Source organism: Bemisia tabaci, chromosome 1, assembly GCF_918797505.1.
Source record: "Bemisia tabaci chromosome 1, PGI_BMITA_v3".
Lineage (NCBI taxonomy): Eukaryota > Metazoa > Arthropoda > Insecta > Hemiptera > Aleyrodidae > Bemisia > Bemisia tabaci.
Genome location: NC_092793.1, coordinates 76,192,062 through 76,216,740, shown reverse-complemented (window position 1 = coordinate 76,216,740; position 24,679 = coordinate 76,192,062). Strand labels below are relative to the sequence as shown.

At 42.9% G+C, this 24,679-nt stretch overlaps 1 protein-coding gene across 8 annotated transcripts in view; it reads left to right on the top strand.

Moving 5' to 3' along the window:
* The first annotated feature begins 673 nt into the window (after window positions 1-673).
* Window positions 674-24,679, top strand: part of wry (delta and Notch-like EGF repeat containing weary) — a 113,403-nt gene continuing 89,397 nt past the window's right edge. For 7 of the 8 annotated variants that reach the window (XM_019050558.2, XM_072306185.1, XM_072306186.1 and 4 more), the window contains exons 1-2: window positions 674-832; window positions 4,184-4,722. In XM_019050558.2, the coding sequence (XP_018906103.2) occupies window positions 4,267-4,722 (456 nt within the window). In that variant the 5' untranslated portion in view covers window positions 674-832; window positions 4,184-4,266. Of the gene's footprint in view, window positions 833-889; window positions 1,059-4,183; window positions 4,723-24,679 lie in introns of those variants that run through there. The other variant, XM_072306183.1, reaches the window with a different exon arrangement.

Genomic DNA, 24,679 nt, shown 5'->3' with positions numbered 1-24,679 from the left:
GTAGGAGAGATCGGGTCCGCAATAAAAGAGTGCGTCAGATCATGGGAGTCGAAAATGACATCATATTCGACGTCATGGCCAGACAGCTGGTCTGGCATGGCCATGTCAATAGAATGACGGACGAAAGGCTGCCGAAGAAGACGCTTAATCGGGTTCCTCCTGGGAGAAGACGAAGGGGACGCTCAGTGAAAGGGTGATGATAGGGGGTTATAGAAAAAATGAGGGTTTGCCAACTCCCTGAAGGGCTTTGGGAGGACAGGGGACTTTGGCGGCTAGGTATCGCAGAGTGCCAGAGAGCGCTATGAAAGCGCCTTTATACATTTAAGAGAAGTAAACACAAGACAAGAAAGAAAAGAAAGAAAAAAAAAACGAGTGCAAAATCACAACCTGCCAGAAAAAATGCGTAATCTCCGATTCAACTGGGTAGCGGGAATAACCCCCCACTCTGACCCCTGACCCCACCCATGACGACACTCCTGGCTCTGATCCAAAATCACCGACTGATATAAAATCCCAGTTCCGGACTTAAATTCGCCTTTTTTTCACTTTGCGATGAAAGCAAATTCCGGACGAACTTTTCCCGCGGCGAGTGGGGGAGCAGGAACAGACTCCCGTCGGATGGGTTGCGGGGAGGGGGCACGAGGGGGGGGGAGGGGGAGGGTTGTGCAGTCGCAGTGTGTCTTGAGCTGAGCATCGCGGAGCAGGGCTGAGCAGGGTCCCGTGAGCCAAGCGAGCCGGCCAGTCGATATTTGGTCCGTGTTTCAGGGCGTCCCTTCGTCTCTGGCAGCCACGCGTCCCGGATGTCCCTGAGATCCCGCTAACTCAGCGCTCGGTACGTAACCACGTTTATCAGTCCCTCAAACAGTGAGGATTCGTATCCCGATTCCGTTGTTTCTGAGCTCCCGCTCACATTTCCTGTTTTGAAATTTTCCCGCAGGTTTCCACGAGATTTTCGGAGGAAATACTTGATAGGGTAATGTAAAATTGCAGCGATTCCCTAGTGATGACTGTAAAGAATCGTCCCGTCGAACAGTAAATTTGCAGCATCGCAAACCGAGGTATGTGGTTTAATCAGTTCACGGTCCTTTTGATAAACTGCGTATGAAGCGGACTGTGTTAAGTGAAAGGGACCCAATTTTTTTTCTCTCTTTTTTTCTTGAAGATCAGAGGACTGCTTGTTTGGTCGGCAGGAACCTCCTCAAGAGACAAATTTAAATACATTTTCAATCGGTGCCTTCCTTCCTCTGAAATTCGTCGTTTAAGCAATCACAGTGAACCACTTGATTACCTACACTAATTTAGCTCCTCCTCTGAAACAGTAAAGAGCCGACTGATAAAATATCAAGAGTAAAGAATGATTTCACCGACGATTTAAATTTTTTTGCCACACAATTTAAGGAAAAATTGCTCTCAAATCACAAAGATGAATCTGACGAGACTGAAAATGGAATTGATAGGATCTAAAACGGCAGAGGTTTGATTGTATAGTAAAATTGGAGGATTGATCTGACCATTTTTTACACAATCTATAAGAGGCGGGTGCATGTTTTACAGAGAAATTTTGTGGAGACTTTCGTCAAATTACAGAGCAAATTCGCAAGAGGAAAAAACAAAAAACGAAAAGAACATTTCTAACCTGAACCTTATAACGTCGTAAATATAGGCAACTAAAACCTCTGGCTTCAGCTGTTTAAATTCTGCAAATAAATATTTCAATTATAATAACGCAGCCTCCAATGAAAATTAGTAACTTTCACTAAAATCTGCAATTGTGACACTTAGGTACCTCTAAGGAATGTTCACATTGCTGTCGATGGATGGATAAATAAACGCCTGTATATGCCAACTTTTCCGAATTTTCTATTTACGAATGTTAAAATTTACTAATTGTGAAACAATTAAATGTTAATAAATAAGTTCCTTCTCGTATACATCATGTGGCGCTATCTCCTTCGATTTGGTAGTTTACTTGTTATTTTAGTTGTCATACTTTAATAAGTTTTTTTGTTCGTATATTTTGGAACGGATAATCAAACCTAATGCTAAGAGTCTTTCATGCTCTTACTTTGGAGAAAATTACTGACACAACCATACAAACAATCAAACAAACAAAAATCTCAACGAATGCAATGAAATGGTTTTGTAAATCTACTGATTTAATATGGGTTTTGTTTGATTTTCCTGATGTTTTATAGAAATTTTAGCGCGGAAATTATGAGACAAAATGTAAATTATTAGGTCCGTTAAATCATGAGCACGCTTCAACAGATACCCATGGATTCAGAATAATGTTCATCGGTAGAAAGAGAACTGTTAAGGTGCATCAGCATGCATTTTTAACGATGTAGTAGTATACCTGCTACTAGCTAATAACGAGAAGATTGCCAATTTTAAAAAAAAGAAACGGATAACTTTTAATAGTCGACTAGTTTCTGAGGTCGAAGCAATGAAAGTTGGCAACTGTGAGAATAGACTTGCAAAGTTTCATTTTTAAAATGAATATAACTATTTCTATCTGAAAATAAGTGCACTAAAAATGACGAACCGCGCACAATCTGGTAAGGAATTGTGGTGGAGGACCATTTTAGCATGTGAGAGGTCGATAACGCTCTTGAAATAATTAGTGAGTTCTTCTTTTCACTCTTTTGCCTTTTTGAGTTTTCTTTTTTCCCTCTGCTTTCTCCTCGAAAAGAGCCCGCTAGAGAGGTGGGTCGCCTCAAGATCTCGAGCTGAGAGGCACCGAACAAAAGACGAACTTGCGGGAAACTGTGTCGCTTTTTAATTGTTTTAGAATTAATAAAATGTTTGCACACTTGCAACTTCTTCGCGCAGAGTAGGCACGGCGCTCGAGATGAATTGCCCTTGTCCGATACCTATCCGGAAATCAGGTTGCCGAAACGTACTTTATTTTCACCGATTTCCACGACGTAAATCGAAAGAAAGGATCTACTTCTTTTAAAAGTCCAGCTCCAGGGAGTGAAAAAGTCAACACATTTTTCCACATCGGAATTATGGCGGCTTGAAGGTTGCAGTGCCAAGAACATGACGTTGAGAGAAAACAACGTCGTCAGGGATGAATTAGGGATCTCTAGCCCCCCCTCCCCCCCCCAAAAAAAAATAACGATCCTCGCAGTTGTGGTTTTGGTCCCTCCTACGATTCAGTTGAAACTATCAAACTCACTGACGTTGGCAGAGTGTTTCCGCATTCTGAGTGAAAGAAACAGATACAAGTGAATGTGGCTAACTCAGGCGCCTTGTTCATGAAATTTAAATGCTCTTGTCCCGGGAAACTAAGTGCTTACGACTTGAGCTTGAGTCACGTTCACTCTCTGAATTTCACGTGTACACACTTGTTTTGTATCACTGCGAAAAGCTGAAGAAAATCCGGTAGAGAGCGTTCAAGTATCCTTAAGACATTTTCCTCCCAAAGAGTTTATGCCTCACCCCCTTTCCTCACTTGTAACAATGGATCACTGGACAGGGTGCGAATTGAAACACTCCAAGATATATTTATCCCAGTCAAACGTTTATGTAGAACGGACCCTCTGATCAACGAGCCAGCGATGCCAACTGGGTCCTCACTGCTTTGCGGGGAAAGCAAGGCCAGAAAGTTCCGAAATTTTCACGAGCGTCAAAAGTTCTGAGCTCAAATGAGTATCAGCATAAGACCGGGGGGGGGGGAGGGGGGGACTTTTAGAAATTTCTGGCCTTGCTCTCTCTACAAATTAGTGTAAACCCAGTATTATTGGGACGTATTTCTAACAAACAGATTTATGTGCAGGTGAGAAATATGGAGTGTGCTCGTTAGTTCTCTGGCCGTAGTCGTGAATGAGAACTATAAGCGCCAGTGACGTCAGCGGTAACAAAGCCACGCCCGCTGCCGATCGTGCGGCGCTTCAACTCATGAACCCTGTCCGCAGCGCTCTCGTCCCGCATGCCCGCGGCTCATGAGTCCCGCATTCAGTTGGCACATAGTTCTCTTTGCTGAATTTAAAATCCCGCTTTTCCAATTCTTCAAAGGGAATCACGCACACCGACCACGTTGTTTCTTATCCAGCTTTCTAGAGCTCACCCTATATTTCTCACCTGCTTATAGTTCTAATTGATAGAAATACGTCCGTTTTACCACCTTGTAACATCCAGTTCGGGCCACATTTTGTAGCTTTTTAAATGTTTGTTCCAGGTCGTGCGAGAGGGGACTGTTGGCGCACTATCGGAGAGAATCGCCTCGGGAGGGAATCCGAGGAGGTCGACAAATACCGAGCCATGAACGGCCGCACGATCCTCTTCCTACTAACTCAGGTCCTCCACTGCTCACTCGCCGTCGACCACACGACTCACTCGCCGCAACCCGGGTCCACCCAGGGGGGGAAACCGCTCTCGACGGCATCCACGCAGGTTCCACTCCTGGTCTCCAAGTTGACGTCGCACGCCACGGTCAACGTCAAAGCGGCCACGATCGCGGCCACAAAAGAGGCCACGGTGGAGGCCACGACGCCGACGAAGGGAACGCGGGCCCCCACGACCGCGGAGCTGCCGTCGGCGGCCCCGAAAACGGGAACCGTGTTGGGGGTTTCGGTGCCCCCGGAGGCCCCCCCAGAGCCCCCCGTGAGCCCGCTCGACGAGAAGATCCAGGCGCTCAACTGCGAGATGCCCGCGCTCCCTACCGGCTCGGTCGTTTGGACCCAGAACTCAACACGCACGCTCGTCTTTCCTCTCAGGGTGAGTCGTCTGTCTTCTCTCAGCATGAAATGAAATTCATTTTGTAAATAAGGGCCAGTTACACGATCAAACTGAGCCATCAAATTGGGCCTCTCATTGGTCGCATCCTCGCACCTCAGGTCTTTCTCCACCAATCAGAGCTTCAGTTTGATGGCTTAATTTGATCGTGCAACTGGACCTGTACAGTTTCTGGCTCATCCGTAAAAAAGTGCATGTGCATAGGGGAACTAACGGTAGGTACGTTGTTTCGAAACTGAGCCAGAAATTGTGGTTTCCAATTGCATAATGTAGCACACATCACTCTCCGTCTCAATTCGGAGCGTTTCAGAAACGCTCAAAAGTTTACCTGTGACGATAAAATTGAAAGGGACAGATTTGTCTCCGCATGCAAGACAAGACGGCCAATCAGGAATTGTTTTGATACTTGCTCGGTAACGAAAAACAAAACGATTTCAAGGTCTGGCGACGTTCCTTGGCCAACTCTGGTGCTTTTTAAGTTGTTACAAGTTGCAACCGAAATATTCGTTAAAATCGGTCAGAGAGGGACACTCGTCGGTTGTATTTAAAAGTCACGATCGGACCGATTACGGCGATCAGGAGAAATTCACATAAGACGTCAAATTATCCATAATTTTTCCGTAGCATTTTCCGTAGCGGTTTTTTCCGTAGCATGGCTGCCCATAGTGTACTGATAGAGATAAGGAGCCTAAAAAGTTCTATTGAGCGAGGTTGTCGGAATAATGCGTCCAGGCTCAGGATTGGGGCGCCTTCAATTCGAGTGATACTTCCAGCTTTGCCGGAAAGTTAGTTTAGTTGCGTGACCTAACTTAACCCAACCTGACTCTGTTGTCATCCTTCCCCGAGCTTTGTGACCGATCAGAATTATAAAACTCGGGCATATTCAATTAGTATTACAAAGAAAAAATTTCTTTTTAAATCTCAGGATTACTTTTTAGGAGATATATCCTACATGGAAACACATCAAATTGTTTTTCTCCAAATTCTCCTTGAATTTTCGTCAGTTTGTAGGTTTGGCAAGTAAATGCTATATCGGCTCCTGTTCAATCGATTTTTGTGAAACTCGGTGTCGGGGGGTATTTTTTGACGGGAAGCTCAAATTTATAGTCAAATTTTTAAAGTTCCTAAATTCAAGATAACGGACGTAGCCTGGAGTGTCGTATTGGGTATTCCAGAAGTAATTATCCTTGTAAACAAAATATGTATTTATTTTAAGTTCATTTCCAATATCACTTTACCCTCAGCTAATACAGACTTCAAAAATTATGAGCGCGTCCTCCGTCAACACTCACATATTGAAACTGCTTCTTTTCTTTCTCTTCTTTTGCATTTAATTTTCAATTTTTTCCTTTTATCTTACACGTGAAACAAGAGATTTGTTGCGTTTTGCTGCATGTTTCGTTAAACCTTTGGAAAACTATCTTATAACCAACGCAAACAACTTGATGAGTATCTTTCCACACCGAAAAGAAAGTGAATTTGATTTAAAATTCTGGATGTAAAAGAAGTGTGCGAGAGCTTATTTCAAATGCTGAATGGACCACTAGACAGGGTACGAATTTCAGCATTCTGAAACATGTTTCTTCACCAAAATTTCACGTAAAACACGATGCGCACAGACGAATATTACACGAATATTACCAAAATCAACTCCTTCCAAAGATATTAACGATTCTTGGTGCGTGAATTCAAACCACCCGCTCATGAAAACTCAATGCTCTACGTGATTCACATCGCTCGCAAATGTTATCATGAACATCTCTGCGATGAAATTACCTGGCAAACTCAAACTTGACACTTTGGCTCAGCAGTAGCAAATTACTTATAGTTTGAAAAACACATGGTAGGAAATGAACATTGCTCGATTGAGAAGATTGCTGAAACCGTTGTAGTGCGCGATTTGACTCACGTAGAGCTTTGAGTTTCTTGAGAGCGGGCAGTTAAAATTCCTCGTAACCAATGTAAAATAAAAATGTTAATAGCTTCGTTAGGAGTTGGTCTCAGTAATTTTCGTTGCGCGAACCGTGTTCTACGTGAAATTCTGGTTAAGACACATGTATCAGAATGCTTAAATTCGTACCTTGTCTAGTGGTCCATTCCCCACTTCTGCAGTTACTTTGACAATGCCAAGATGTAAATCTAACTGCTGCGGCGCGCGGCGGGTAATTTCGCATTTTATAAGTTCTCGCACACTTTTTTTACATCCTGAATGTTATATGGACGTATTTCTGTCAAACGGAACTAAGCGCCAATTTGAGTTCCTTTTGAGGAATTTAGAATGCCGGATAGCGCGTTCTGTCGAACGGAACTAAGCGCCATGGAAAAGCATTGCGAGTATAGGACCGAATAAGCTCGACGCCCGGTTCTGCCGTTAATCCAAGCCCCCCTGCCCCCTCTACCTTCCTCCCCCTATGCCGCTTAGTTCCGTTTGACAGCAATACGTCCATATAACATTCAGGATGTAAAAAAAGTGTGCGAGAACTTATAAAATGCTGAATTACCCGCCGCAGCATTTAGTTTTACATCTTGGCATTGCTAAAATAACTGCTGAAGTGGGAAATTCCACTTTTTTTTCGGTGCGCGTCTAGCGGCGACGATGTGAAACACAAACCGCAATTCCCAGGCTGGAACTGATTGGCGAGTCAGCAGAGCGGACTTTGAGGCGGGTTGTAGGCGCTTTCGGCGACTTCATTCATAAAGCGTTTACGTTGCGTGTTATATTAAGCTCGAGGTTTGATTTGAGATGTCGGAGACGATGGCGGCGTTCGCTCCGAGGTGTGCTAACTGTAGCGCGGGAAATTGGATTAGCAGTGATGACGCCAACAGTGGCAAAATGAGGCGCAAGACGGGACTTATCATGATGATCCGCCCGTCGCAGTTTAGCCAAAGTTTGTTATCAATAATTACTCATCGGCGTTGTTCCCTAATTTGAATATTATTCCCGCCAGGGCCTCGACACTGAATTTCGCCGAGATCTAAGGCTTTTCAAACATATGAGCCAATCCTAAATTTACAGGGCAGGAATGGGGCCGCACAGTAGATCCAGTCAATTAGAGGAGTTGGACATGAAATTTTTTACTCAAACTGCAAATTTTGATGTTTTCAACATATTTTAAATTTCAAGGGGTGCTATTGGAAGAAAATTTTACGGGAAAACCAATGAAACCACTTTTCGAGCCTCAAGTTTTGTATAATAGTACGGTGGGTAATTACCAAAAAAGGGCAAATAGTGGCAAATCGTGATACAGTTTAGCGGCTTTCAGGGATCAAACTAGATGACATTTGAAGAGTTTTGAGTCGAAGAGGCATTTTCAAAATGGTGGCAGATCCAAGATGGCGGCCATTCAAAATGGCGGCCGGCGCGTACTTTGAGCCGCTATAGATCGAGATCCACTGAACCGATTTTATTTCTCTTTTTTTTCTTTGATAGATAATTGAAAGGTAAATACAACAAAATCGCAAACTTTTTGATTTTGACAATATACAGGGTGTTTTTTCCACAAAACCCGGTTTTTGTGCATTGATAAAAAAGCTTTTAACCCATATATCTTTTAAAATCGCATTATTAAGGCCCCTTTAAATACTCGCCATGTAAAAGAGCGTCTTTTGAGCTTTCCAACGATATATTACATGATGGGTCTATAATTTAAGGTTTTCGCACCACTGCGATCCGCGCGACGGCGGCACAGCGCGGGCCTGCATAAATTAATCCAGGGGCATATGTTGAAAAGAAGCCTCCCGTGGAATAGTGAATGGAGCAAGTGTGAAAAGTGGCCTAATCTCTTCTTTTCGATGTGCAGAAAAATAATTTAGATGTTGTCTAGTTCAATTTTGCGTCCAACCCCTCCAATTCAAGATGGCGGCCAAAATGGGGGCTCGGGGGTTGAAGATGTTGGAATTTGTTTTTGATGCCATGTAAGGGGTCTATCACTATGTAGCTCTGGTCGTAGAGTCCGAATTTGAGGTTCAAAATTGTCTCCGGCTCAAAGGGATGCCCAAAATCCAATATGGCCGCCAAAATTTCCACGATAGGGTCAAATCTCCGAAAGTTGCGTAAAACTGCCAAGTAGTATATCTTTCTTAGGGTTTTCTGGGTCGTAGATTTCACCGATGAGGTCAGAATTTCACTACAGGTTTATTGAAGCCCAGAAATTTCAAAATGGCGGCCAATATGGCTGCCGTTGCGGAGTGAAATATTTTGTTGAGGCTCGTATCCTCGAGTGAGGTGCCCCTGCATTGGATTTTTGGGTCGCAAATTCCACAAATGAGGTCCAAATAGCGAAAAAGGCCGATAAAAGTTCTCTAAGAACCAAGATGGTGGCCAACATGGCTGCCGCTCAGATAATGAGAACGGTAGAGAAGTTACCTTTCTGTCATTGCGGGATTGGCTGATGGTGGAATTGGTATCGATTTATCTTAAATCGGAGCTTACTATCTGATTTTATTTAAAAAAAAAAAAAAAAAAAAAAAAAAAAAAAAAAAAAAAAATTAAAATCGTGGTGAGAATCCCGCTCTCCAAAGTTGGAATCCCCCTTTGTCCGCTGAACTCCCAAGGGTAACTTTTGTATTCAGAATTGTGTATTTTGTCCTTCAAGCGAGAAAAGTATCTTCTTTAGGAAAAATCAGGAAATACGTTCTTGAGCATGTCCTAGATGTACTACAGACAACTATCACTACCACTCCAATGTACTTGATGACTACATACAGAATCAGCGGGGTTCATAACATGCACGAAAATTCATCATTGTATGCATGGTAACTTCTCTACCGTTCTCACTATCTGAGCGGCAGCCATGTTGGCCACCATTTTGAAATTTCTGGGCTTCAATAAACCTGTAGTGAAATTCTGACCTCATCGGTGAAATTTACGACCCAGAAAACCCTAAGAAAGATATACTACTTGGCAGTTTTACGCAACTTTGGGAGATTTGACCCTATCGTGGAAATTTTGGCGGCCATATTGGATTTTGGGCATCCCTTTGAGCCGGAGACAATTTTGGACCTCAAATTCGGACTCTACGACCAGAGTTACATAGTGATAGACCCCTTACATGGCATCAAAAACAAATTCCAACATCTTCAACCCCCGAGCCCCCATTTTGGCCGCCATCTTGAATTGGAGGGGTTGGACGCAAAATTGAACTAGACAACATCTAAATTATTTTTCTGCACATCGAAAAGAAGAGATTAGGCCACTTTTCACACTTGCTCCATTCACTATTCCACGGGAGGCTTCTTTTCAACATATGCCCCTGGATTAATTTATGCAGGCCCGCGCTGTGCCGCCGTCGCGCGGATCGCAGTGGTGCGAAAACCTTAAATTATAGACCCATCATGTAATATATCGTTGGAAAGCTCAAAAGACGCTCTTTTACATGGCGAGTATTTAAAGGGGCCTTAATAATGCGATTTTAAAAGATATATGGGTTAAAAGCTTTTTTATCAATGCACAAAAACCGGGTTTTGTGGAAAAAACACCCTGTATATTGTCAAAATCAAAAATTTTGTAATATTTTTATATTTACCTTTAAATTATCTTTAAAACAAAAAAAAGAAAAATTAAATCGGTTCAGTGGATCTCGATCTATAGCGGCTCAAAGTACGCGCCGGCCGCCATTTTGAATGGCCGCCATCTTGGATCTGCCACCATTTTGAAAATGCTCCTTCGACTCAAAACTCTTCAAATGTCATCTTGTTTGACCTCCTAAAGTGGTATAACACGATTTGCAGCATTTTGCCCTTTTTTGGCACTAAGCCAACGTACCAGAAGGAAAAAACACTGAATAGCACAAAAATAGACATTTTCTATATTGAATAAAAAAGGAGTCGGGGGCTCAGACCCTCCTTAGCTATCTTCAAATTTCTCCGTTGATACTCCTTCCGAACAAAACAAAAAAATCTGAAATCAGTTCAGTAGAAGCGGAACTAGAGCGATATGGGGTATGCGCTACACTGCTATTTCGGAGGTCCATCGCGTGCCGCCGCCGCGCGGATTAAGATATTACGCAAACTGTTAATTACAGACCCATAGTGTAATATACCGTTGGAAAGCTAAAAACAAGCACTTTCAGAATAAACACATCTTAAATTGCTGATACGCCCATCCTGAAAAGTTATTTAAATGTAAACGATTTTTGGGTTTCTGAAAAACCGGTTTTTGTGAAAAAAACACCCTGTACATAGTCAAAATCAAAAATTTTGTAATTTTTTTATATTTACCTTTAAATTATCTTTTAAAAAAAAAAAGAAAAATTAAATCGGTTCAGTGGATCTCGATCTATAGCGGCTCAAAGTACGCGCCCGGGCGCCATTTTGAATGGCCGCCATCTTGGATCTGCCACTAAATTCGAAATGCCTCTTCGACTCAAAACTCTTAAAATGTCATCTACTTTGACCCCTGAAAACCGCTAAACTGTATCACGATTTGCCACTAAGTTGCAACTAGCCACCGTACAATAAACGGAGTTATAAGCGTTTAAAGTTTCCAAGTTTTGTCCGACGTCTCCTGTTGACTCGACCCTCTGTGGCCCGTCCCTAAATTACGTAACGCTCTAGGAGGAGGGGGGGTTGAGGAGAGCGTTACGCCACTTAATGTTTAACCGTTAACTGATGAGGACGTACGTCACAAAACGTTACAAGGAGGAGGGGGAGTCAAAAGTGCTGACAAACGGCGTCACGTAATTTAGGAACGGCCTCTAACCCACAAAATCTGCGCCCCTCAAGGTAACGACTTCTTCAACCCTCCCCCTTCTTGCCAACGTCGTGCTATCTAATCGAGCGTCTACTCATTTAACTCCTAAGAGGTCTGACAATTTGACTTCGGAATTTTGGAGGAAAAAAAAGAAGAAATATAATAAGCTGAAATTCCAAGTTCCGTATTAAATTTTCGGCTACAAGTTGCGGTTTACATACTCGGCCCCTGAAAATTCTTGGAAACTACCTCAGCATGAAGGATTCTCATAATGTTTGGAATTATAGATTTAGATACGTATCTCTACTATGCAGTGGCGCAAGTACGCTTGAATTTCCGAGGCGAGAGTCTCTCTATCTCTATCGAGGCTGGAAATGTAGAACCACCGAAGCAGGACTCCGAGCGGCATAAAAAGCGTTCCTCGCGGGGGGCACCAAACAGTCGCCAAAATTTCTCACATTTTTTTATTTGCTCAAATTCTTCGAGATTCTCATATTTATTCCTCTAATATTTCCTCTTTCCTTCTTTTTTTAATTCTGCATCTTCTGCCTCTTCTAATTCTGCTTCGTCCCCTTTGTCGCCTTCTTCTTCTTCTTCCCTTACTTCTCCTTCTACGTCTTCTGTTTTCTCTTCATCTTCTTACTCTTTCGCTTCCCAATCTTCTTTCATTTCCTCTTCTTTTATTTCCTGTTTTTTTGTTTCCTCTTATTTCTGCTTCTTTTTCTCCTTTTTGTGTGCTTTTTCTTTTCTTCTTTACCTGCTCCTTCTTATTATCTTTTTCTTCTTCCGTCCTTTCTTTTGTTAAAGAGGCGGCTTTGCTGTTTGCGTGGATGACAATTAATTCATCCCTTATTAACTTACGGTCCTTGCTGGACTGACAACAAGGGTATCATCCAAGAGCCTCCCTGGTTCCCGTCTCTAGTGGTCCTCTCTTTCTTCTTCATTGAAGTTTACGCGTAGCAGTTGGATTGATCTCTGAGAGAGCGATTCAGTTTCCACCACAATCCAGAGTGCAGGGTGCTTCGCCGATGGATGCCGGGAAATCGGGGGTGGTTAAATGGCGAGAGGGGGAAGGGGTGGACGACCCGCTGCGATTTCTTTTTACGGTATTTTTAGAGGGAAGCTATACGAAAGCAGGTGAAAGGCAATTCAGCAAAAATGCAAAGTGCTCGACAAACGGAACGTCACGTTTGCCTTATCTTCAATTCAGTCGTGATGCTCAACTGCCGAGCGCTCTCGTTTTCGAAATTTTAAGAGAAGCTCTAAAACAAAAGAAAGAGCCTGCTACAGTGAAGAGGCGTGATAATCGATTTTCGAAATCCCCATTTGAAGCCACAGTAAAGAATCGATTATGAAGGTGTTCGCTGCAAACACCTTATTCATCGATCCTTTTCCATAGGTTTAAATGGCAGATTAATCGATACTGGCCTGCACCGAAAATCTACTAGGTTTACCATTTTTAGACTTTTATCGGTTTGAACCCCAACCGTCTCGACATGAGCATAAGTCACGGATGAGGAGACAAAGTTCTGAATGAAGAACAAAAAACACATCGCAAATCTCTTGCTTTGGAAGTTGGGAGTTAACCGCAATGCCTACTTTTTATTTTACGGCCTAGGCTACAAAATTCGCGCCTCCGCCAAAATATTTATTTTTGAGGAAAGTTGTAGTTATTTTTCTTCAAAACTTACCGACACACTGAAATAAATCGTACATCAAATTTTGCGAAATATTCGAAGATAAATACAAGGAAAGTGTATAGAAGATTTCATTTTTAGTATGAGAAAGAAATTTATTAGTGCCCATTACTTTTAGCTTTTTGAACGCCTCAATTTACATTTTGGCACAGTTAGTCCTACCACTTACTGTGCCGATTTCCATGATTTTTGCTGCTATCGACGGGCGACAGTCTCTAAATGAGCCCGCTTTTTTTAGATTACCTCATTAAGACGCGCGAATCGTTCTATGGGGATCGGGCGGTATAGGAGCCAGGATACGTAACCCGTAGTATTCCCTTGCTTTTAAATGCAGCTGTATCGTATTTTTGTAATCTTAGATCAATCATCGCCATCGCGTCTTTATTTTGTTCTGTTCCCATTATGTGTTTCTTTCCGCTAGTCTTATATGTATCAGCAGACTGATCATTTGAATTGATATACACAGCTACAGACATAGAAGACATAGGGAGTATGGAGCGATCCTATTGGTTGCAACTGGTGGTTTTGACAGACTAAGGGAGAAAATGATGGACTGACTGTCGGGTCTCTTGCCGAATTCCGTTAGTTAATCTACCACTTAGCTCCTTAGTACATTGCAGTCACCCGCTTCCACCGATAGAATTCCACCATATCCCTTTTGTTTTCTTTGTCTATAGTTTTGTCGATCAATTTCAATAATCGGCCCGCTAAAGTGGTAGTTTAAAGACTGACAATGAGTGAGCAACACAGTCGAGGAAAGAAGACACGTAATACTGCCTAGTTTCTTTTTCTCTGAATAGGAGCAACTCTATACTAACTGCGTAGAGTTTAGATCACAGCATTGCGAGCTCATGCATCATGCCTTGGTGCCTTCAATTTTGCACATGCAACACGGACATCCATCAAGCACAAATAGTTGCATCTTTGCGCCGTCATCAACGCGGGTCCTTTCCCTCGATCTATTTCCAATGGTCTTATTTACAGTGATGCTTCAACGGCTACGTGGGCAACACAGACATAGGGAAAGAAGACGTTATCCTCATTCTTCATCTTTTCTCTCGAATAGAGGCGACGCTCCACTTGCAGCAAAGAGCGTAGACCGAAAAATTGCGAACGCACGCATCACGCCTTCAATTTTGGACATGCAACGTGCAACACGGACACCTTGCAAGCCCAAATACTTGTATTTCTGAGATACGCTTTCTGTCGCTTTCTGAAATGTATAGAAGGTTGGGAAAGCGAAAACGCCTTCAATGATTTGAATATGCAATGCGGGCATCCATTATGCGCAAATAGTTGTATTCTGTTCAACAGTGAACGCGTTGCGCCGGGCTTCGGCCTCTTTAAGTTTAGAAATTCGTCGATGAAAATGCATTTTTCCCGTACTTGACTTGTAAGGATTTTTTAATCTTTCCTAAAGATGTTTACGAAAAACTTAAGGGAATGCACAAGCGATGACATGGATGATGTCAAACGTCGCACGGTGGATTGAGTCAATAGGAGAGGTCGGACAGAATTTGGAAACTTTAAGCGCTCATAACTCCGTTTATACACATCTTTGAGGTTCTAAAAGTGGTTCCGTTGGTTTCCTTGTGAAATTTCCTTCTAGATGCACCCATTGAAGTTGAAAATGTGACGAAGTAAACATCAAAATTTGCAATTTTAGTCGAAAATTTCATGTCCGACCTCTCTGACTGACTCGCTCCACTGTGCGTCGTTTAATTAACTACTCGGTCTCTACAGCCAATAATAGCACCAGAGCATATGGATCAGCTCCAAATTTTTTTAAGTATATATAATAATTGAAGCATTTAAAGGCATTAAGCATTTTTTGTACATTGTTTTTTCTTTGAAAAGTTACTTAGATTACCGTAACGTTTTAAAAGCTTCTCTAATTTTCCTCCTCTGTTGGCAGAATATTCTGTATAAATTAGCTTGTTTCTCTCCGAAAAAATAGAAACGGAACGGACATTTTGAAACATCGCAATGGAGATGCGTCGCAGTTCGGCATCGATAAATGACACATTAGAATGTTTTCCCCCATAATGCTCATATTGATCACCTCCAAACATCGTCCATTGGCGGTTTTAAACCCGGTACTAAAGCCCTGCACGACAACCTGGCGAACAATATCTCAACTCCTTACAGGGCGATATTTATGAGTTCTCCTCTGGCCAGGGTTTTCATAGCTCCCCTTTAATTTTCGTGTTTTCTCCATCTTTCGGTCAGCATCCTGCAACTCCTCCACCCCTCTCTCTCCTTTTTACTGCCAACACAACTGGAGTGTCTTCTCCATTATCGGTTTCGACTTTAAAAGTGTGAAGTATTGGAGTTGAGAAAGCCGGCTTTCCGTTGAGTTATGTCTTTTGCGCACGCCCGCATTTCGCTACTCGGCAGCAGATCTTATTCCTTGGCTTTTTTACCACTCTCAACTCGATGTTGATAAGGGCGGACGGACGGATATCGTTGGATTTACTATCTGTCTTAACCAGGGGTGATTCTCGTATGTTCCCAACCCTGATTTTTCTTCATTCCTCTACCTTTTTTATTAATTTTTCCCCTCCTCCTTCTTTCTGTCTTCATTCTCCTCATTCTTCCTTTCCTCCTGCATCTTACTCTCTGTTTATCCTTACTTCTCAACTTCTCTTCCTCTAATCCCTCATTTTCTTCTTCCTCTTTCTGTTTTTCCTTTCTTTTGTTCCGTCCTATTCTGAATGTGCTTTCTTCTTTCTTTATCTCCTTTCCAGCTTTTACTTATTTTGCTACTTCCTTATCTTCTTGTACTCTCTCCTCTTTTTCCATTCTTTCCTGATCTTTCTCTTTTTTTCTCCCCTCTGTTTCTCTTTATGTTTCTCTCCTTTTCATGATTTTACTTAATTTGCTACCTTCTTATCTTCTCATTCTTCTTCCTCTTCTTTTTCATCCTTTTTCTCCTTTTCCTCCTTCTTTCCCCCCCCCCCCCTCTTTTCATTTGTACGAAGGGGGGGGGGGGTGTCCCATTTCGCCGCTTGTGTGGGTGACAATTCGTCGTTTTTCTCCCCAACGAACGTAACTCAATGTTAATTTTGTCAAATCTCCCCTCATAGTTAGCGTATTATAACCGGGCTGATTTTGGGCCTTTCTAACTAAAAATTTCACCGATTTTCCCTCAGATTTCATGTAAAAATAAGACAAATTTTGGATGAAAATTGAACAGGTACATTACTATAGAATAACTTAATTGTTTAAGCCAATTTAGCAACCTTAGAATGGAGTTACGCTCCAGTGGCGAGGCGTGAATGATCGACTATCGATATTTCCCCATTTGAATTAATAGTATAGAATCGATTATTGCGGTGTTCGTTGCGAACACCCTGTTTATCGATCCTTTTCCATAGGAGTAAATGGCAGATCAATCGATATATTGCAATGCACGCAACGGCACCGTTAGGTTCCTTCGTCCGGGCGACGACGAATTTACCCTGGAGGCGGCCCTGGCAGAGTGAAACAGTGTAGGAAACCGAGATGCGAAAAATTTTCCGATAAAAGTGGGTACTTTTCCGTTATTCCCGGGAAAACCCTTTGACGTTGTAGTGGCTTTAGTATCGCGCTCCTCTCTAACCTGCAGATCAAACGGTATAGCGGGAAGCGGGGCTCTTTCCCCGTAATTCGTCTCTAACCAAAGATCGAGATGAGCCCGGAAAAACATTGAATTTTATGGAGGGCAGGGTTCATTGCAGAATGTAGTTACACCCTCATGTCAGCCAAGCGACGAATTCATGTTATATTTACAATTCGTAACGGGATACGATGAGCTCCCAGTATCATATCCCTCTTGGATTCCCTGCACACCCTTTGACGATCCCTCCTTTGCCTCGTTGCGAATAATGAGTTACAACATCCTCCTTTCAGATCGTGACAAGAATCTTCATCGCGTGCCCGTTGACTTGTTAAGACGTATCACATATTAAAAGCGAGGATCACTCCCATCGTGGACGGATTTGCCGTCGGTGGGGCGTCGCCTATAAATCAAGGGGTGGATCGGCCGAAGTGCTTAATTACATCGTTCCAGAGTTTTACCTAACTTTTTAGCTCATTATCGAGTCTACGTTTAACACTGAATATTTCAGAGAGGGACACCGTCAAGAGACATTCTCTGCCCCACGTGAGGATTCAATTTAAAAATAATTTTACACCCCCTCCCTCCCCCCCCCCCCCAAAAAAAAAAAAAAATTGTCTTCTGTAGCTCTGGAGTGTCCGGTCTGTGAGGCTTAAATCCTAAATTGGATGTGCAGAGAAGTTTAGCCCTTGTTTTACAGCGCATTTGGCTGGTGGTCTCACGGGTTTTCGCCAAAAATGGCAGTTTCCCAAGCGTTTTTTTCTCGTATCCTAGTAGTCAGTCAGGCACGAACACTTCCTTGAGACAACGATTTCTTCAAATATGTGTTTTTTTAAGCCAATAGTGATTTGACACGCGAATTCTCATAACTCCGAACTGGCATTAAGTGATTATTTGGACTGCGCTCGGTAGAAAGAAACCAAGCCACACTAGCTTTTGCCAAAGTCAATTTGGCAATTTCAGTTTTTATGAGAGAACTGTTGAGTGGATTCCTTCGACAATTTTAAAGAATTTGCTTCGCACTATGCAGAAAATGCATTGTAATATGCACAGAAATCCGCACAACCGTTTTGATATGTAAAAATTAAATTGCCCACTTAAATTTGGCAAGAGCTGATGCGGCTTAGTTCCTTTCTGCTTAACGCACTCCTCCTTGCTTGGTCCTGCTTTGCGCGGTCGAAATCGCCCAAAAGGTGCCGAACAATTTCAAAAGAATATTTACAAACATCTTTGAGTGAAGGAATGCATTTTCAAATGCAACTTTGCGACCTGCTAATGCCATTAGCATACGAATTCGGTCACCCCCTAGCCGGCACGGCATTAAGTGATTATTTGAGGGGCTTGGTGGACAAGGCGCGTAAATGCAGTTTGTGCCATTTCGAGAAATACGTGTTTGAAGTTTTGAAAACGCATGGAGCCACGTGGCGGAAAGAAAGTTCAAACTGACTTTTTGATGCTTGAAAATTGGCACTTTTGAGCGAAACTTTCGCAGAATATGCATTGGGACTAGTTTTACTTGAAATTATTACTATCATTGTAAAAAAAAAGTATGGTAACATCAACTATAAGTCTACTTGCTTCTTTATGCACAGTGATACCATTTAGTGAAAATAACCAGAATTATATTGGTATTCGACAGAACTCTACTGATACTTGCCATAATATGATAATTGCTACTATAGAGTCTGGTGTTTATTACCATACTCGTATCACCATGTCAGAGTATGGTAAAATCTACCGGGGTTTTTTTTCAGCGATCTTAATCTTTTCAAAAACTGCACTTCAGCGCCTTGTCCTCCAAGCCACTCATTTTTGAGTGTGCTATCCAAGCTCTTTCCCTGTTTCAAATTGGACGCATCGATGGCAAAAAGGACCTATGTACATAGGGATTGCGTGCAACATAGTTCCTTTTAGCATAAATACGTCCAATTGGCAATGCCGGATGGCGGATGGCGGCGTCCGTTCTCGTCCTCGTCTCGTTTCAGCAAACTGTCCACTGCCTCCACCGGTCGCGTCGTATTTGCATTTCCGAATCAGGTCTACCAACACCCAACAACGGAACAGCTCGTCGCTCGTATGTCCGCCTCTCCCCCTATCAAAACCCCCCGCGCCCCAACCCCCTCCCCCTCGGCGACACCGCGTCGCGTCGCGTCCGCAGCGGAGGAAGCAATTCCCCCCCGTCGTAATTTCATCCCCCATCTTTTACCCCGCGGCCCCCCTCACGTTCAGCAAACAGCAGTTTGATCTCGGTTTCTTTCTTTGCCGCTCAAATACTGCCGTGCTGTGGAGAAACGGCGTATCAACAGCCAGACGTTGCCGCATTTCTTACCATAAGGCATCAATTTTCAAGCAAGGGCGAGGTATTGATGATCGATTATCGCTATATCCCCATTCGAAGTTGTGGTGAAGAATCGATTATTTCAGTGTTAATCGATCCTTTTTAATAGCTTGAAATGGCAGATCAATCGATGTATTGCAAAGCATGGCACGCCACAGTTTCCAGAGAAGTGAGGTAAGAAAAAAAAGGTGAACCTCAAAAACCCCAAATTCCTGCTGACTGTTCAAGGTGGATCCTCGACTTTGGCGCAATGCATTCTGGGTACGGGACATAATTCAAAATTTCAAAATTAGGTAGACTATATGTTAAGAAAATCAAAATTTCAGTCTCTAAACTAGTCATTAAGAAATAATCATGTCGATAATAATCTTTCGAAATCTTTAAATAACGTCCATAGCCGTGTTTCAAATTAGTCATCGATATCACCAGGTTCAGCAAACCTGGCCTAATTAGAGGAAAATCGCCCATGGCAAAGCGCCCACCCAGGCTTTCACCAGTCATCATTTGGCAAACTTGATGCTTAACTTAACTCTTGCCTCGCCCGATTACGTCGAATAGCCCTTGTCACACGATCAAGACATCAAGGTCAGGTGTTGCGATTGGTTTATTCGATTACTTGAACCAATCACAGCATTTGACCTTGATATATTGATAGTACGGTTTGTTTGTGTGACATCCGCTAATGAATGTGGACCGAATGGGGCTCAGGACGTTGCATCCACCTGCGATGCATCCACCCAGCCGTTGGGTTAGGTCACGTTAGGTTAGGTTAGGTTAGGTTAGTTTAGATTAGGTTAGGTTAGGATAGGTTAGGGAGGTTAGATAAGGGCCAAAGTCACGCACCCGACCGAATGTATCAGCGAATGTGGGGTCTCTGAACTGTAAATGCATAACGTGATTTCCATGCGATTTTAAAGCGTAATGTCCAACCGATTAATTGGCTGTGTCTTCTTTGCACTACAGACCCGTTGCCACTGAAACAACCTAGAAAATTCAAGGGAAAACTATACTCAAGATTCCCAGAGAATTTGTTTTTTCAGAAGAGATACGGCAACATTTCAATGCACATACGGGGTTATTGCGTAGGACGGCAGGATACGGGAAGCGCAACCGATGGGAGGTGCATCCGACTACCAGGAGCGGCGGGCATGGTGGAAGGGGGAGCTGGGGGTAAGACTGTATTGGTGATGGAGTGGCGTCCAAGTTTGCCGATCGTTGATGAGATTCGAGGGAATGCGCCGGAAATTCGATTCCGCGTTTAGGCGGAGATAGACATAGTTCCTCGCACAAGTTACTCCTAAAAGTTTTCGCTGACCGGCAAATCGATGGCTTGAGTTGAAAATACGTCCAAGCATCGCGGTGTTTGAAGATTCTGTTTTTATTCTCATTTTGATGTGACGACTGCGTCAACAATTTCCTCTGGAGCCCAGTTTCATAAACAGCAGCCTGAAATTTTGTGTTCGACGATCGATTAAGACAAAATGAAAGAGAATGGAGTCACATGATTGGTCCGTGCTCTGAGTCGTACGGATTTGATTAGGGTGAGATTTGAAAGGATGGATAAACTATCGCCTACTCGAGAAGTGCCTTTATTTATCGTTGAGCATACCCTTTACGACGAAGACGCCCAACTCATAGAGCACCGCCTAATCACGTAACTCCATTCTCCTTAATCACGTCTTGTTCGGTCGACAAACACTAAATTTCAGCAATCAGGCCGCAGGTACCAAGTAATTAAACTATTACAGAGTAAAAGAGATTTGAAGTTTTCTTATCCATGACACTCGGTGTAAATGATGAACTTAACCGTGCTCAACTAAAAGGAAATGAGTCACATTAAGCCATCGCAGAGACGAAGAGATTACAAGTTTTATTCTTCATTGACAAATCAGTGTAAAAAATGAAATTTGAGTCCATATTTGGACCACTCTAAACTATTCGTGGACGCGGAATATATTTGTCAAATGGAAAACCTCCTCTCGTGACTCATTTTTCCGTGCAATGCGACCCAACTGCACCCAAACGCAAGTCTAAGGCTATAGCACTGATAAGCCATACTGATTTTCTCACGTATTGATTGACCTCCATGAAAGTGCACAATTTCTACGGGCTGGGAGGGTAATCGGATAGATTGTAGCCCTCTTTCATAGGAATAAATTGGAGAATTGATTTCCTATGTTACGTCGTTTTTTATTCAGACTCGATTTTTAAACTTAAATGCTGCTTTTCCGACCCAACTTGAAAAGAAAAATTTGCGAGGAAAATTTGCTCTTCCGTGGACAACCACATATTTAGATTTCAGGGTTGAACGTAAATTTTACAGTTTCACAATTGATATGGGTCCGGTCTGGTACGTTTTTAAGAGAATGCCATGATTTTTTCATGTTTTGAAGTTATTTTAGATTTTACGATACACATAGCCCCTCCCACTTAAAAGTGCCTTATTTGTACCGTTGTGCTGTCAAAAACAATTTCAAACAGTTCGTGAACATCGAAAGAACACTGAAATCGGTTTAATTGATGATCTATTCGATAAAGGTGGACTTTTGTATTTTGGCAAGCGGTAAGTTTAAACTGACGAAAACAGGGAACGTTTTCTCAGCTTTGAGGAGAACTCGGAATTTTTTGACGTTCTCATAGCTTGTTCCACGTTGAAAATTGGAGAGGAAACATGTGTCGTTGTGCTCAAGTACACAGCAAGAATTTTGTCTCCGAAAGGGGGGCTTAGAGTAGAGGGGGGCTTTAGAAGAAAGGGGGGTCCAGGGATCCTCCTGCGGAAATTCTTTGAAAAATACCATTTTTTCTTTCGGAGGGACTTGAGCCCCCCACCCTCCCGGCTACGTGCCTGTGTGTACTTCATTTTCCACCCTGTCTAGTGATCCGTTAAGAAAAATCCGTGCGTGGTAATTGAGCGCTCCAGAAGAGCAAGAACAATCCCGAGAGCTATCTGGATGCAGCGACTGCATTTCTCTGCGGATTTTTTCCGGTCCAAATCGAAGTGGGTTGAGCGGGAAAAACACCCCTCGAGAGTTGCCCACTAAACACTCTATCAATAGCGCTTGTGAGCTTGTCCGCAGCCGCGAAGCAATTGAACTAGATTCATTTCCGGGAACAAAGGCGGAAAGAGGGTGGAAGCGGGCGGGGGCCTGGGCGAACCGTGAGATGTTTGGCCGGGGCAAGGAGGATAATTAGTCGAGAGGGGCCTGAGAAAGCTCCAGGTTAGCCACCTCCCGCCCGCCCCACCGCCAAGCACTCGATTTTATCGAAATGTACATTCAATTTACCACTGGGGAATTGCTGTCCCCTTTAGCGCATTTGTCCAACGTCAGCATTTGTCGCTGCATCCTGCATGGTCTAGTTTCGTTGTACGACTCCAGTTGTAGAGAGGGCTGTGCGGGATTTAAATAGATCTCAGTAAGGGCACTATCTGGGGAAGGTAAGAGTCCTCTTCCTCCCAGCCCCTGTGACACAGCTAGAAATTTTCATGGGAGGGAGGGGAGGGGTCCTCAGGGGGAAATTCCTGAAATCACGAGAAATTACGTTCTTAAGGAGAAAAGTCCCGGTCTAGGAAAACGGGTCCAGGCCCTACTGATCCTCAAAATTTAAGGACCTCAAAACTTGAAACATCTGCAAAATATCATCTTTCGTGTTTAACATTTTTTGCGGTGGAAACGCGTCGTATTGCCTGGCAAGGATCTATTTCTCAAGTCAAACTTATTAATTTTACCAGAGTTCTGAACATTTTTTTTTACGATGCTACGTTAGAGGCCTCCTTGAACCTCCCTTCATCAGATTTTAAACCATTTTGGGCCTCCCTTAAGAAAGGAACTGTTATAGAACGATTAGGAGTACGGCCCTAAGGAAGGACTATGAACCAGGACCTAAGCTTGGACCACAGTACCTACTTACATAGGGAGAGTATGGACATGTCAAAATATGTAGCTATTAGGGCTCAAAAGGGCAGCCAACCTTTCAACACAAAAAATGTCACTACCAATCCCCAGATTCCAATAGCAAACCATGATGGCCAAGAATATTTATAAATAAGCGTTCTCCCGCAAAAATGAGTGAAATTATTGAAAAACCAAGTCAAATACGTGCTTTAGAAACGATGATTCGTACCGTTGTAAAAATAAATCATTCCGAATAATTTTAATTCAAAGGTTGGCTGTCCTTTTGGGCCCTAAAAGCTCCATGACCTAACCTCAAAATTACCGACATGTGCGTACTCCTCCTATACGTATATATAGGTGGTATGCAGACAGTACGTCTACAGAAAAAAGGGCTACCTTTTTTAATCTATAGTCAAAACGTCTACATTGAAATGCCTACTGAAATTATGTCTACAGATAAATATGTCTACGGTTTGTTTACCCACTTAGAAAATGTCAAAATATTTATGTTGGCCACTAAAAATATATAAAATATATTTATAAAATAAAAAATAAATAAAATAAATGTAAAATACACATGATATTTAGAGGGTCAATTATTCGCGAAATGTGACTCACAATTTGTACGCATCAGCTTCTGCAGCATCCACAGTCTCGTCCTGTCTTTGGGGATACACTTTCAAATGAGATTCTTATCAGACGACATAAATACGTACTTTGACATTTTTGGAGTAGGCAGTCAAACCAAAGACATTTTAATACCGCAGACATATTTTTCTATAGACACTATTTTAATACGCATTTTCATGTGGACATTTTGACCGTAGACCAAAAAAGGTAGCCTTTTTTTTGTAGCCCTTTTTCTTTTAGACTTACTGTCCGTAAACCATATAGGTGATCTAGCCTGAGTTGTGACAACGCGGCTCATGGATGTCACAAACGGGAATAAAGACTGCTCAAATCGGACGTTCCTTGTAATCTTTGATTAACCCATCCCCAAATTCCTATCTCCGTTCCCTCTCTCATTCCATTTGCTCCTTGCCGCAATCCCATTTCCCCGGTCCATTCCAGTTTATAATCTTTGCAATTGATGAAAATGTAATCCTAACTCCCGTTTGTGGCACTGCGAAGGCTTAAATTATGAGAACCGATCAGAAATGGATTCGCATCAGTATAACGGGACTACTCTCAGTATAAAGAGACTCTACTCTGGCCTGGACTGTAGGAAGTGACCTAATTTTGGCACAAGGCGGCATCGGCGTTGATAGCCAAGTCGAGGAGGAGGGGGAAAGCTCTGCAGTATTTCAAATTCCCGCTAGATGCTCGGCATAAGAGCGACACGGCGACATTTTTGCAGCGCCCGGCGCCTCCCCCCCCCCCCCTTCATCCTGCACAAGCTCGCCCTGAGTATAGTGAACTTGTTCCGCTTAACTTTTGTTTCCTGCGTCAGTCTGTCCCCGCTTGCTAGGCAGTTAGCGCGATGTGTGGCCGTTTTTCAAAGGACCCTCTAAAATATGTTGCACTTTATCGCCAACCCGGAGAGCGGAGTTGCCTCCCTGCCGAGCGATCCCCAGAACGCAGTTTAGTTGTAGAGGTTTGCATAGCTGCACATTGAGCTGAAAAAAATTGTTCGGGAAGAAGAGCCCCCCCCCCCCCCCTCCGAGGAAAATGAAGGCTCTTTTGCCCTTAGCGAGGGCACACTGAAAAAAAAGTATCACAGTC